Below are 14020 nucleotides of genomic sequence, written 5' to 3'. Positions count from 1 at the left end.
ATCTAGCTATCTTTCTTTCAGACAAGATCCATGCCACACACACACATGCATCCAATTAACCCACCAACTTATCTTGATTTGACGTTTCAGATTCTGTACTTTTAACCTTATCCCACTTGACAACCCTCTTCTTCTTCCTCACTTTCAAAACCCAAACCCTCTCCCCATTACTATTAACTTTCAAGAATATATATATATATATTCTTGTGCTCCCAATCATGCTTATGTACATATAATATTGTTATACTCTATTATTTAATAGTATTTCAACAAACATTGAAATTTAGCTTTCATATCAACAGGTGCAAATAGAATGAACTAGTAGTCTATAATCTTGTCATGTGCTCAACAGCTGGACACTATTAAATGAAAACAAGAAGACTTCCCATAGCTCAATTCCAGAGTTATTATTTTGATATTTTCTTAATATTAATAAAATGAAACTTTACAACAGTATGTATGAAAATCATTATTTTACACTTTTGTTGAACCATAAATCATCATGATAAATTAAATTGTTAGCTTTAATAATATACAAGTTTAATTTTATATATGGCCAATATAAGAAATTTTATTTTACACTATCGATCAATAAAAAATATAATAAATATATTGTAAGATAATTACTATAAAAGTCAATAACAAACTAATCATATATAAACTAATCATATATGACATCTTATAATTAAAATATTTTAGTATAAAAGTTCTCTATATAATTTTCAATGCATAAAATATTTTTTACAATAATTATTTTAAAAATTATATTTAAAATAATTTTTAACTAATTAAAAAATGCAATTTATTTATACTGTTTGTCAAACTGTCAATGCATAAAATTTAAATTAATTTTCTTTTTTTGCTTTAATATTCATGAAGAGGATGAAACTGGCTTTTAATTAATGCAAACTGAGGCTTTTTTCATTTGAAGATTTTAGTCTAAATTAAGTAACTCACTAATTCATAAAGTAGAAGCAAATAAAATTAAGTATATAACATAGTCATATATATACCGCTGTACATATATAATAATCAATTGATCCTCTAAAAAAAAGTATAATGATCAATTGATAGTTCATTTAATGTGACAATAACAGAAGAGAAAAGGCCACGGATAATGAGATTACGGTGGTTTGTTGGAGTATCTGGTGCACTGTGGAGCTGTCTTTCCCTTGAATAAAGGATTGAAATATGATGATTCAGAAACAGTCATGACCCCATTAGATTGAGGGCATCACAAAATAGTCGGATTTTTCCCACAAAGCATGCGCGTTTTGACCCATATATAGAGCCCACTCATACTTATACCACTGTGTTAAACCATACGTCTTGTCAACATTACTGAAGCATTTTGTATATATCTTTAGCCACTTCATGGATTCCTGAGAACAACAAACTCAATCTGCATGTGCCCTCCAGTATCTTCCCAGCTAGCTACAGCATTCATAAGTTTAAGGGCGCTAGCTGGTAGGGCATGCATTATACATACAAGATGGATGAATGAACTGATTCTTTATGATACATTATATACTTACTAAAAAATATTTCTTTAAATTTACTAAACTTTGAGATAAGTTTTGATTCTGATGATGCGTCTCTAAAACTTAGTTCACCTACATTTTTTTATATATAAGAAAATCGATTTGATTTGAATTGGATTAATTTTTAATATAAAATTTAAAATCTAATCCAATTCAATAAAAAAGATAATCAACTTTTCAATTTTCAGTTTATTTATTTAAGTTGGTTATTGCAATTTGTATTTTAAAATCATCTGATAAACACCTCTACTATACAGGAAGGGCTTTAATGAATCGGTGAATTTTTATAATTTTCACACTTAAAATAAAAAGTAAAATTATCACTACTTTAGTATCACATTGCTCTAACTTTCAGAAAACCGCGTCTTCTGTAAGAATTTTGTGGGCTTCACTTTCTATTAATCCTCATATACACAATAGGGAGTTGGGACGAATAAAAAGATCAGTAAGACCATCTAATTATTCGCGCATTTTTTTTCACCTTTTTAAATTTAATTTAAACACTTCATATAACTTGGTTCATACTTGTGATCTGTACTAAAAATCCAAATCATTTATCCGTTTTCATCGAAAGATCTAATGGAGCTGAGTCGACTACGAGAGATCTCAAAGAACAATTTAAGCGTTTTGAACAAAGAAATATGTATGTTCTTCATATACTTTTATGAGAAAATAGGTTAATTAGTTTTATATTATCATTTAATCATAAATTATTATTCACAGCAGTTTTTGTTTATTTTTATAATAACTATTTTAGTTATAAAAAATTATACTAACAATGATTTTTAATTAAAGAACTGGCCACCGGTTATGAGGAAAATCTTCTCTTCAAAAAAAGATATATAACTTAAATTATCAAAGTTATGCATAAATGCACACACGTTTTTTTTTAATCTTTTACTGATTGAGCCTATAGCATATGTTTCTCGATGGATATAGTTGCTGTTAATTTTTATTTATTAATTTATAAGAACAAAAGTTTTAAGATTAAGTGTTGAGAGAATTTGAAGGAAATAAAGAGATGGATATAAAAAGGAAATTAAAAAGACTCAAGAGCGGTCAAAATATTTTTTTTTTCTTAGCCTTTTTAACCTTTTCTTGGATTACATGCAAATATATGGATATACATATATGTATTTATACATCTATAATTTATTTTGTGGTACTAAGTTAGACTAAGTCAAATTTTGCCTGACTTGCTTTATTCTTACCATTTAAGTCTCACCTGTTATAAAAATCGGACTTGCTTTATACAAGTATCATAAGCATTTTATTTTATATTTGGCTTGATATTTATAAAAGTCCGACTTGTTTTATTAATTTTTAATGGTTTATTTTATATGAAATGACATGGTGTGATTTTATAATCAATTTCACCTAATGAAATAAAATTTTGTTGTTGTATTTTATATAAAGCCTTTAGTATAGAGAAATGGGCCTGTTCTTAAACAGACCAATATATAAAGCCTTTCATTGAGAATTAGATTTATGAGCTAACATGTCTATCACTAAATAGACTTGTAGACTTACGAGTAGTTTCGATAAGATATTATTCAGGAATCAAATCAAATCATACAGTCTCTTATGAATTCGACCGTTTCAGTCAATAGTTGTTATAGGATGAACTTTATATTGCTTTTAATGAAACTTGGGGGATGCTATGAATTAGGGTTTAATTAAAGGAAATTGTAGTTTTTCTTTGATCACTTTTCTGCATAGTTCCTTTTCTGAAAGATTAAAAAAAAAAAAAACTGGACTGCTGCGAACGTGACAGAGGAAGACATGCATGCAACACCTGCACTGTATGGTGTTCCTTTCAGAAGGCTGCACTGCATTAACTGAACAAGACGGTCCAGGAATTGAAGAACAACAAAAGAATCAACCAAAGAGATAGGAAGAGAAAATTATTTGATTTTTATTTATTTAAAAACGGTGGTTGTGGAATTGAATTAGTTCAGATAGCCCCACAGCACAAAACTCCAAGGTATTAAGAATAGCACCCTCCAAAAAAAGAGAAAAAAACCCTCATGAAACATGATGGATAAAAGATTGTCCCTCTGGATGAAGCACACCATGTACCCAAAGAAGGGTCAAATGGTAACCCTCTCAAAGATGAAAAGCACTGTTCAAGTGGTCCTCTTCGAGGATGAGAGAGTGACACATGGTATGCTAGCTTCATCGCTCATCATCAAAAGAATAAAATGATGCATTCGTCCTTTGATATGTGGAGACGCAATCACCCAAAAGAGTAAGCAGATATAGATACTAAATAGCAAGACACATTATAAAGAGAAGGAAACTTACAATAATGTTTACTTACTTAAGTGACTAAGTTCAACATAGTAATTTAATGCAATCACAAGAATAGCAATCATTTCATAACAACTAGAAAAAGGCAACACATACATATAATAATAATATATATTAAAGATGGGTGAGATGCTGAGGTCAATTTTCAGGAGTCTTCCCATCCAGTTGTATGATTGGGAAATTTGATCAACCTCATTTTTCACTGATTTAGGTCAAGCACAGAAAAAACCAGTTGATAATGATAAACTTCCGTTTATATATATGTAATCAGTAAAATCCGTTAGACTTTTGAGTACCATCCCCCTGGTCCAACTTTGCTTGCTTATTGCCATCCAGCTTTAACCCAAAGTGAATGTGAGGGAAATGTGCCCACTGCATATAAGTTCATATAAGATGAGACAAATCAGAAGGGAAAATTAAAGGTTCCAAAGGATACTAGTACAATATAGCAGTTTAAACCATATATATAGTATGCAAGACTCTAGAAAGTGTACAGGATATAAGAAACACCAAATTGGATCACATCACAAGTTGTGCTAGATAATTTTTATACATACTAAAACTTAGGAATTAGAATAACTATGACTTAACCTGTCAATAATTTCAGGTCTCGTTTTTAAATTTCCCACCTGTATATATGTGGCTTTAATTATATATATTGGCCTACAAATTAATACTCCATGTTGGAGTTTCGTGCAGAGCATGTGTTACAGTGTATGCGAGTTATACATTTGGAGGAAAGCATAAAATGGAATCGCATGTTGCAGACTACGGCCTCTAAATAGCATATAATATTAGAAATTTTAGAGTAATACCATCACGAACAAGGGAAGAATACAAGCGTTCAAAAATAAAATTTAGAATCACAATCACAAACTATATATGGTGCTGTTTTTAAATATTTTAGTTTAAGAAAGTGATTCCATAAATTCTGCTAGGTATCAAACTTGATCTCATAGAGTACCTAATCGTTACAAAAGAGAAAATTAGATGCTTTTCTATATAAACACGCCAAATCATGTGTGTGTATGCATAAACCTACAAAAATCCTTCCACCTAAGTAGAAATTATGTTTCAGTTAAAAAATTTAAGTATGTCTTTGGATCCTTCCACCTCCTCACTTTATTTATAATATCCTAATTTCGGATTTTTTATGCACTTATCCACTTAGAACTTAAACTATTGAATTTTCAATAACGTGTGTATACACACATAAGGGGACATAAAAAAGAGGTAATTCTCTTACAACTGATCTAAAGAGACACTAAGAATAAAAATAAGAATTTAGTTTTGATACATTGTAAGTGTAAAGATTTTTATATGCTTAATTAATTAAATAAAATTCTAGATGTGACTTTAAAACAATTAATAACAAAAGTTAACAATTAGTAGTAATAGAAATTCATAAATTGAATGACAATATAAAATAATTTATATCATTAATGTATATTCTAATTAAATTTTAAAATTAATGACATTTTTACACCTTATTTTGGAGTGTGAAATGAGTGTGAAGAGAGAAATAGAAAGAGAAGAAAAGGAAAGTAAAAAATGCAATTGTTTATGTGATAAGGAAAAAGGTGTTTGGGGGGGGGGGGGGGGGGGATTGTGATGTTGTGTTTGAACTGAACAATTTTTTTATAAACAAAGTTTTATTAAGAAATGGAGAATAAAAGGTATTCTAACCCAGATATAAATTAAAGTCTTATAAGACCAAATCGAAAGCATAAAAAGAAATAAGATGCAGGATAAGTATACATCAATAAGAAAAAAGACCATTGTATGCTTCTCATTTTAGCTTTAACCTTTATAAAGTTAAAAGTTTGCCTTTGAACTGAACTATTGACTATAAAATATTACTAAGTTAAGAGAGTTTAAAAACCAAGGAGATTCACATACAAAAAAAATTGAAGAAACCATTATTCTCGGTCTCTCCAGAACTTCAAAGTATTATAGGTTCAGAACTTCAATGTGAAACTTATTTCACACAATTGAAAATCAAGTTTTAAACAAAGTCAGGTAAAAGAAACCGCAATAAAAGAATATCATCATAATTCATATCTTTCTTCTTACAGACTTGACCAAGCCATTTAATTTATATTTTTTTGGGAAAGATTATTTTGTCATATCCAATACATATATTTTGTATTAATTTATCCTACATACATAACTTTTTACACCATTTTTGCTTCAACAATATTATCCCAACATCTAAATGGTAAATGCCTACTTGTTACACATATCAACCACATCAGATCACTTTCCTCATTCTATTTCTCAGTTTTCAAAAGTGACTGGTCCGGTGTTAAAAGATATGTATAAATTTATGTATAGAACATTAACTGGTTTTCTATGAAAGACGATAGGTTTTACAACTATATTGTAGACCTGTATTAGGAAGTCTAGTATGAGACATGCCATTAATTGAAAGATATATATAATTACCCTATATTGTAGACCGGTATTAGGAAGTCTAGTATGAGACATGCCATTAATTGAAACGAAAGGAAGAGAAGAGAGAGTTGTGAAGAATTGAAAGTCATAAAAAACGAATGAAAAATCACAACTATGAGAATTGGTTCTCATGAAAAATGTCATTTTCACTTATAAAAAATGTAAAATGATGTAAAAAGAATAATTGCAAATCACCATTGTTATGCATGACCAACTTATCTATGTAGATAAGGTTAGAAATTAGTCAATGCGAGTCAAACATAGCTTAGTAGAACTAATTATTTCCGTTCAGCTTCAGTTTAATTTAAGTTTACGAACTATTTGATTCACTCCTGAGTTCAAGTCATTTTCTTTTAATTTTTTTTTGGAACAAAATGATAGTAAGAAAGGATTTAAAAAGAAACTAAATAAATAATATTTTTTTAAAGTCAAGTAGTAAAGTAAATATTTCATATATATAGTAAAAGACTAAAATGGGACTTTATTCAAATAATTCACATAACTCATATCCTTAATTCATGAACCAAATAAATCAAAAAAATATTAATTCAAGTTAAGCTTAATTAGTTAACAAACTTAACTTCAATTCAATTTAAACTCAATATTTACTTCAACTAAAAATTCAAGTCGTGAAATAATAGTGTAGGTACACTGAAATTTACATCTTATTAAAATGTGTAAAAAATGTTATGTATGTGTAAATACCATCATCAAATGTATAATTTATGTAATGTATGTATTTATCAGATATTGAATCGTACAGATCTCTCAAATGTTTCCCTTTTTTCTTTTTTTATAAGCCCAAGTGTTATATATTTCGATCGACTTCTTAGTATAAGTTAAGTATATCAGGAGTACTCTTCTCTCGGTTAAACAAGATATTAGTTTATGCAATATTCATAATGCCAAATAAGAGCAATGTGGTTTATAAATGTTGATACGGTTTTGCATCATTCTAGACATAGAATATAACATATCATCTTAATTTATTCTAATATATATATATATATATATATATATATATATATTTATTAAATATATAGCAACACTTCTTAAATTTAAGTTAATTTATTTAACAGTTTCTTTTTTTTTGTAGTTCCGTATTTCACCCTGCAAACCATTTTCTGAGCTCTACATGCATGTTTGTATTTATCATTGTATTAACTGCTTAAATAAGAGCAACCCTCGTTATAGGAAGCAGTAGAAGGACATGATCAGTTGCCATTACTACACCCAAGTTTGATATAAACCTGCAGCATCTAACTGGAAGGAGGCATTGGCTTTATTGGTAAAGTTTCTACAATAATTGTGGGGATATTGGATTTCAACCTTCACCGAGTTTGTATAAACGACAAAGTTATCTTTTATTGTGTAGTCACCACATGTGAGGGGAAAAAATAGAGATAGAACTTTCATGCATTCATATACCGGTATACATATGCTAAAATGGAAAAATAGTAATAAAGCTTAAACTCACGTTTTTGGCTGCTGTGCTAAATGCTTCCCTGTGGCTGATATCTGGATTACTAGCCTTAATTCTTTGTATTTCCTCCCTGCAACCGGAATGATTTATTACCCAAACGGAATAGCAGATGTACTAAAAAAAAAATCACATTTTCATGAAACACACGTAATGAATCCTCACATGCATACATACGCAATGCACACATATACATAAATATGGTGAGTTTTCATCACTTATTTTTGCTTTTAAAAAAATATGTTAACAAATTATATCTTTAAGTAATTTAACAGATTCAAGTTATAATCTATTAAAAAAAAGAAATAATTCTAATATAAATGAAAATATTATATTTTTAATTTGTAGGCTATCTTTTAAAAAAGATGAATAAAAAGGAACTAATCTCAATATATATGTGTTTGACATTGCATAATAACAATGTTTTAAAATCGGTTATCATTTCCCAATGGCATATCTTCATGTTGTTTCAAGTTATATTAGTGTCCAAAGTTATCTGAATTTTTTTTATTTTTAAAAAATTCTCTAAAGTTTTAATAGTCATCCCATTTGCTTCTATCATATTAAAATTTTAATTTGTTAATAATTTTATATGCATAAGAATTTTCATCAGTATATAACTGTTTAAAATTAATATAATTTATTTCTAATGTACGTATTCATGATTTCATCCAATTGTCCATCATTCAACCAATTATATTATTTGAATCATGAATAGTCATTCTCATCAATCCTTCGATTTAACTAATTTAAATTTTTTTTATAATTAGAACATATTACTCATGGGATCCAAACTCTATTCAATCATATATACTAATTAGAATACATGGATATAAATTATACAAGTAACAAGAGTAGCCGGGGAAATGGAAGCAGGAAGTTTATTTAAAAAAGTAAATTTGAAAAGATCACTTACTTAATGAACCGGTTATAAGCAGAAGGAACACGTTGTCTCTTCTCAGGAGCTGCGTTGATCATGAGATTATTTGGTTAAAATATTAAACAGATTGTACAGAATATAAAGATAAATATAGACACCATAAATTAACAATTTAAATTAACACATTTTAACACTAAATATGACTTTCTAAGTTCTAACAACCAAAATAGGTTGATCTAGAACTTTTAATATAGTAGGACGAACTGGCGCAGAGGCAAATTCAATATCCACTAAAAAGTTACTGAAGTATCACTACCAATATCAATTCAATTATCATTAGCTGCTACGCGTACGACGAAAAGGATGAAAATTCTTATGTAGGCATAGTTTATTATAAACAATCAAATCAATAATCTGACATGAAAAAGTGTATATAAGTCATATTGTACCATTATTTGAAAATCAAATCATTAATACCATATCAGACACTATATTTCTATATCTTTCATTCAATGTTTATTTCGTACACACGCAGCTAATAAATATTCCCTAAAATTAACGGAGACAACAAAAATTGTCCCTCTTTTAATGTACAAAAAACATCACGTTAGAAAAAGCTTTTCTCTTTAAAAATATCCTTTTGCACATATCTCATATAACTGTTTGGTTAAAGTGATTGTAATAAACATTAGTAAAAAGAATTATTTAACTGCTAGTTGTAACTTGCAACTGTGAATGTAAAATAGTGTTATGAGATGTATATGTAGCTAGGGCACAGCATGATTGCAATCAATTAAGGATGGGTCAATTTGTTGCGAAAGGTCACCATCTGGTTGGGGACACTTAAATAGATGAAGAAAATATAGACCAAATTGGGATACCTTTGTACCAAAAAAATTTGATACTCAGAGAGATGGACGCCCACTCTCATGAAAAAACTGAGTTTAAGGACAAGTGGCCTCAATGATGACATTGTTCTGCTTGCTTACATTAATTAACACATGTGCCAGTTGTGTTGTGGCATAACGTAGCCTGAATCATTTTGTCCTTAAACCTTCTCAGAGTTTAACGGAAAAAGTTCAGGCTGGCCTAGCTAGCTATAGGACCCGGCTTCTTCATTCAAATTACTACTAACTCAGAATCAGATATTAATTATATGCCAAAAGCTAAATAAGAATTAATGAGATAAATTAAATAGAGTGTGTGTGTGTGTAACTCACGACGAATAGGAGGAATCCTAGGTTGCTGATCATGGTCTACGGTCTCAAATGTTTTGCACTTTGATGATGATCCTAGTTCCTTGCTGCATGCTTCTTGAACACTGAGATGCTGTCTCTGTAACTTACCAACGGTAGAAAATCGCTAAGACAAACACACACACACACACATAAATGCAGTATATATATAGCCCAACAAAAGGAGTGCAAAATGTAAATAGAAATGATAAAAGTTAAGTATATAATATCATCCATAGTACATAAAAAAAAGGAACTAAAATTAAACTTGTGAAATATATATATATATATATATATATATATATATATATATATACCTGAGTAGTGTCTTGAGAAGGAAAAGTTTGAAGTGATGCTCCCATGTTAACTGTCAGCAAATTGGCACAATGTCCACATCTAACCGTAACTATGGTGAGCAAACTGCTGCATGGAACACTAACCTGCAATAACCCGTTTTGGATTACAAAAACAAACACATGTTATCAGTTTCAATTTCACTAGCTAGTAGTTAGAAACTAAGTAAGCTGAATATGTAATCTTAATTTGTCTCTCTCTTACACACAAACGCACACAAGGGAATTGAAGAAAAGTAGTGTTGTATGTCAAACCCTGATCAAATCAAACTTTGATGTATATACATCATCTATGTTGGGATTCTCGATGCTTTAAATTATTTCGTACATAACTGCTTGGACCGTCGCCATAACCAAATTAATATCAGAGCTTCAGACTTGTCGATGTTAAAGTATTTATACAAATGTTGGAGAATTGAAGCTATCACATTCAATGGAAAGATGCTTCCAAGCACCAGCATTGCAATAAGAAAACAAATTGGTTGGTGAGGCAGAAGAAAGAGATTGATGAAGAGGACAAATGAGGTTTAGAGAGAGAGAGAGGTAAGGGAAGTAGTAATATTTTGTTCCATTATGAGAGAGAGAGCAAGTTAGTGCAGCTATATTGAATACTACAACATGTTAAATTAGCAATAGCATATAGCAGGAAGCTGAGGAACTGACATGGCAAAATTTAAAAGTTAGCACTCTCACAATGTCTCCATTCACTTTTGGGCTGACACTGCAACAAGGCAAAGATGAAAAAAAGATAGACATTGTAGCTCATAGCGATCGAGGAGGAAAGAGAAAGATGAAAATGACATGACTGGAACGGAAACCATGAAAATGAAATTGAAACACAAATACACCGTTAACCACTACTGCTACCAAACAGGTATGATTAAAGAAAAGTGATCACCACCATCATGAAGCAGATTAAATTTACTGCTCCTTGTGCAGTGTCAAGATCGGAGGAGAGAAAGAAAGAAAGATAATGCTTTCTCAAAAGGAGTAATTTCAACAGAGATATTATGATGAAAGGAGAGAAAGGTAAAGGAAAAATAAAGAGAGAGAGAGAGTGAGGGCATGGCATTTTTCTGGTGCGTAAATGGATTTGTCTGGACGTCATAATCGCCACAAGTTTCTTGTAGAAAGAAAAGAGAGGACACTGTCTCAGTACTTAAAAGGTAGCAACAAGTCTGAAATTGTGAAAAAACCCTTGATCATCAAAAAAATGACGCTTCACTGGCAAATCATGATGAACAGAATGCACCACCTTCAATCTCTCATCACTCATCAGTGAAAAGGAATCAAGAGAAATTGACTGAGGAAAGAGAAACCACCACACCACTTAGATTTGTGTATAGATTTAATTTTATGAGCTGTGTGAATATTCAGAAAGAAAACAAGAAATAAAATAGTGATAAATCAAAAACAGCTAGCGGTTGACTTTTTCTACAACATAACATATATAGCATGTGAGATCATACCATGCTATATACTATTCTGAAAAATTAAACAAAAAGAGGGGAAAGGGCTTCATATATTACAAGAACCCTAATACCTGGGAGTAGCCCTACCTTTTCACACACATCAAATTTCTTATGGGTATATGCGTTTTGTATATAAAAACATCTCATTCAGGCTCACAAAATTGCTGTGTTACCCTTCAAAATTAGTATATGCCTTGAAAGGTTCTGGATTTCGAGTTTAATAATTGTCTTCTTCTATTACTCATGAGAGTGCTGATTGCTGAATATATGTATCACTTACCTTACCTTTGATCAAATTAACACAATAGCTGAACTTGTTAGCATAAATAGAGGGTATTTTAGAAAATCCAGCTACACTTTCCCATAAAATATAAGATAGGACTTAGGAGTCGATTAATTCATGATCTAAAGTACATTCCAGTCAAGAAATTCACTTGAATGATGGATTCCAATTCCTTGGGGGAAGTGACCCTTCTTTAATTCCTTGCTTTCATGATCTCGATTCAAGAAATATAGAAAAAAAACTTATTGACAAATTATTAGCTGGTGAAACACATGGTATAATAACAACAAACTTAGAAGAATTCAGTGAAAAGAAAGAGAGAGAGAAACAGAAGAAGAAGAGAGAATTCAGAACTGTACCGCTAGAGTGGTGTTGCAGAAGTTGCAGTGAACATAACAAACACGTTCGGTTGCCATCATGTCCATTGACATTTTTTTAAACAAAAAAAAAAATTGTGACTGTCCTTTGTGTTTGCTTAGTAGATTTATAGGGCAGATCAGAGAGGAGAATTCCTTGACTGAAACAAAGTGAAACAAGCTAGATCAAGGATTTTACAGAAGACCCAGAAGAATATAAGACAGAGAATCATAAAGGTTAAATAAAGAAAAGAAACTTTGTTATTATTATTATTTTTTTTAATGGGGTAAGAAAGAGAGTGAAAGAGAGAGAAAGAGAGGACGTGTACAAATTAAAATCTGAATGGTTAGGATGGGACTAGTCTGGTCGGGGAAAACCAGTGAAGTGGAGTGGGATTAGAGACACTTTATGAATTATGAATTGGAAAAGATGGATTATAGGAAGTGTGAAAATATTTTGTGTTTGTGTGTGTCCGCGTTTGTGAAAGACAGAGAAGCAGAGAGTGAGGGTGGATGTGTTATGATTGAGAAAATGAGTGGGTGGGAGTGACCCATTCTCACTGGCTTTCTGTAGCGGACGAGGGGGGCGAGATATTAATGCTAGCGAATGTTTATCATGGAGAGAGAAAAATAGAAATACTATAGTGTGTGTGCTCTTATTACTCAATGCTAGTACTGTAAGTAAGAGAAAGCTTATAGGGATCAGAGACATGTTTAGAATTTGTCATTCAAATGTATGTATGTGAGTGAAAGATAGATAGGTTGTCAAATGTTTCACTAGTTTTTATTACCACTTTTTTTCAAAGAAATGTTTTAACACCTTTTTCAAGTCTATTCTCTGATTTCTGACCCTCAAGGGGTTCAAGTTCATGAAATGAGAAAATCTTCTAAATCAACCTGATGTCTAAATCAAATTATTCTTAATGTTTGTTAATCACACAGTAAGTCAACATAAAGGTGTAGTAAGGGTTAGTAACAATAATGACGTCGAAGGACTATGCAAATAGCATGGATTGTAAATTGGCTTTTGTCCCATTTTTGTGCCTCGGGTTATCTATTGCGGGGTACTATTTGCAAAGTGAATAGTCATTTTATTTCATCAGAAAGTGAATAGACATTTTACTGTACATGCTCATGTATTTTCCTGTGGAAGTCTTACACGTGAGATTTTCATTTTATCATTACTTAGTCTTTCAGGTTTTTTTGTTGGTCTTGTTTCATTCAATAAATAAACACAAATAAATTTTCAGTTTAATTCATGTTTGTTACCCATTAGAGAATTTTTTTTTCCTACTTTTACTCCCACCATTCAAAAGGTATAGGTAGCACCGGAATGCAACAATGGATAAATATTTTGAAACAAAAGGGACTAATAAATCCAAGAATAACGCGTGCTTATATCAACCAACCGTTTATGTTATTAATTATCACTTTCCACAAGAACTTCTACATTATGATCACTTTGCCTTAGTCACAAATTAGTTATAAGGATCAGTTTTTTCAATACAAATACATATATAGCTATTAACTTTGACAAAAAAAAAAAAAGGAGGATTGAGAAAGAAGCTATCACTTGATGAAACTAAAATTTGAAATGTGCCTTGCCCCGTGTACGTACACTGCATTTCCATCAACACCTTCGTCAGGTCATGTGTA

At 30.6% G+C, this 14020-nt stretch overlaps 1 protein-coding gene across 3 annotated transcripts; it reads right to left on the bottom strand.

Annotated features, from left to right (window-relative positions):
- Nucleotides 1-3800: 3800 nt before the first annotated feature.
- On the bottom strand, nucleotides 3801-12949 carry LOC114376356 (putative axial regulator YABBY 2). Of its 3 annotated transcripts, none has more exons than XM_028334449.1 (7): nucleotides 12694-12949; nucleotides 12368-12525; nucleotides 10218-10340; nucleotides 9886-10000; nucleotides 8702-8750; nucleotides 7783-7858; nucleotides 3801-4223 (listed from the first exon to the last, which is right to left on the bottom strand). In XM_028334449.1, the coding sequence occupies exons 2-7, from the start codon at nucleotides 12437-12439 to the stop codon at nucleotides 4119-4121; spliced, it is 540 nt and encodes a 179-aa protein (XP_028190250.1). In that variant the 5' UTR covers nucleotides 12440-12525; nucleotides 12694-12949; the 3' UTR covers nucleotides 3801-4118. The 3 variants fall into 3 exon arrangements, with proteins under 3 accessions (XP_028190250.1, XP_028190248.1, XP_028190249.1); XM_028334447.1 differs by having other exon boundaries at nucleotides 3803-4223; nucleotides 9886-10027; nucleotides 12694-12947; XM_028334448.1 differs by having other exon boundaries at nucleotides 3803-4223; nucleotides 9886-10006; nucleotides 12694-12947.
- Nucleotides 12950-14020: the final 1071 nt, after the last annotated feature.

The sequence above is a fragment of the Glycine soja genome, chromosome 11 (genome assembly GCF_004193775.1).
Source record: "Glycine soja cultivar W05 chromosome 11, ASM419377v2, whole genome shotgun sequence".
Lineage (NCBI taxonomy): Eukaryota > Viridiplantae > Streptophyta > Magnoliopsida > Fabales > Fabaceae > Glycine > Glycine soja.
This window is presented reverse-complemented; position numbering and strand designations above follow the sequence as displayed.

Bases quoted from the DNA above. Each gene is read 5' to 3' on its own strand.
- LOC114376356 (XM_028334447.1), bottom strand. From the start codon at position 12,439: ATGTCAATGGACATGATGGCAACCGAACGTGTTTGTTATGTTCACTGC. The intron at 8,751-9,885 runs GTGAGTTACACA...TGATCAACGCAG, and splicing joins TAGGATTCCTCCTATTCGTC to CTCCTGAGAAGAGACAACGT. The intron at 7,859-8,701 runs GTAAGTGATCTT...TTCCGGTTGCAG, and splicing joins GCTTATAACCGGTTCATTAA to GGAGGAAATACAAAGAATTA.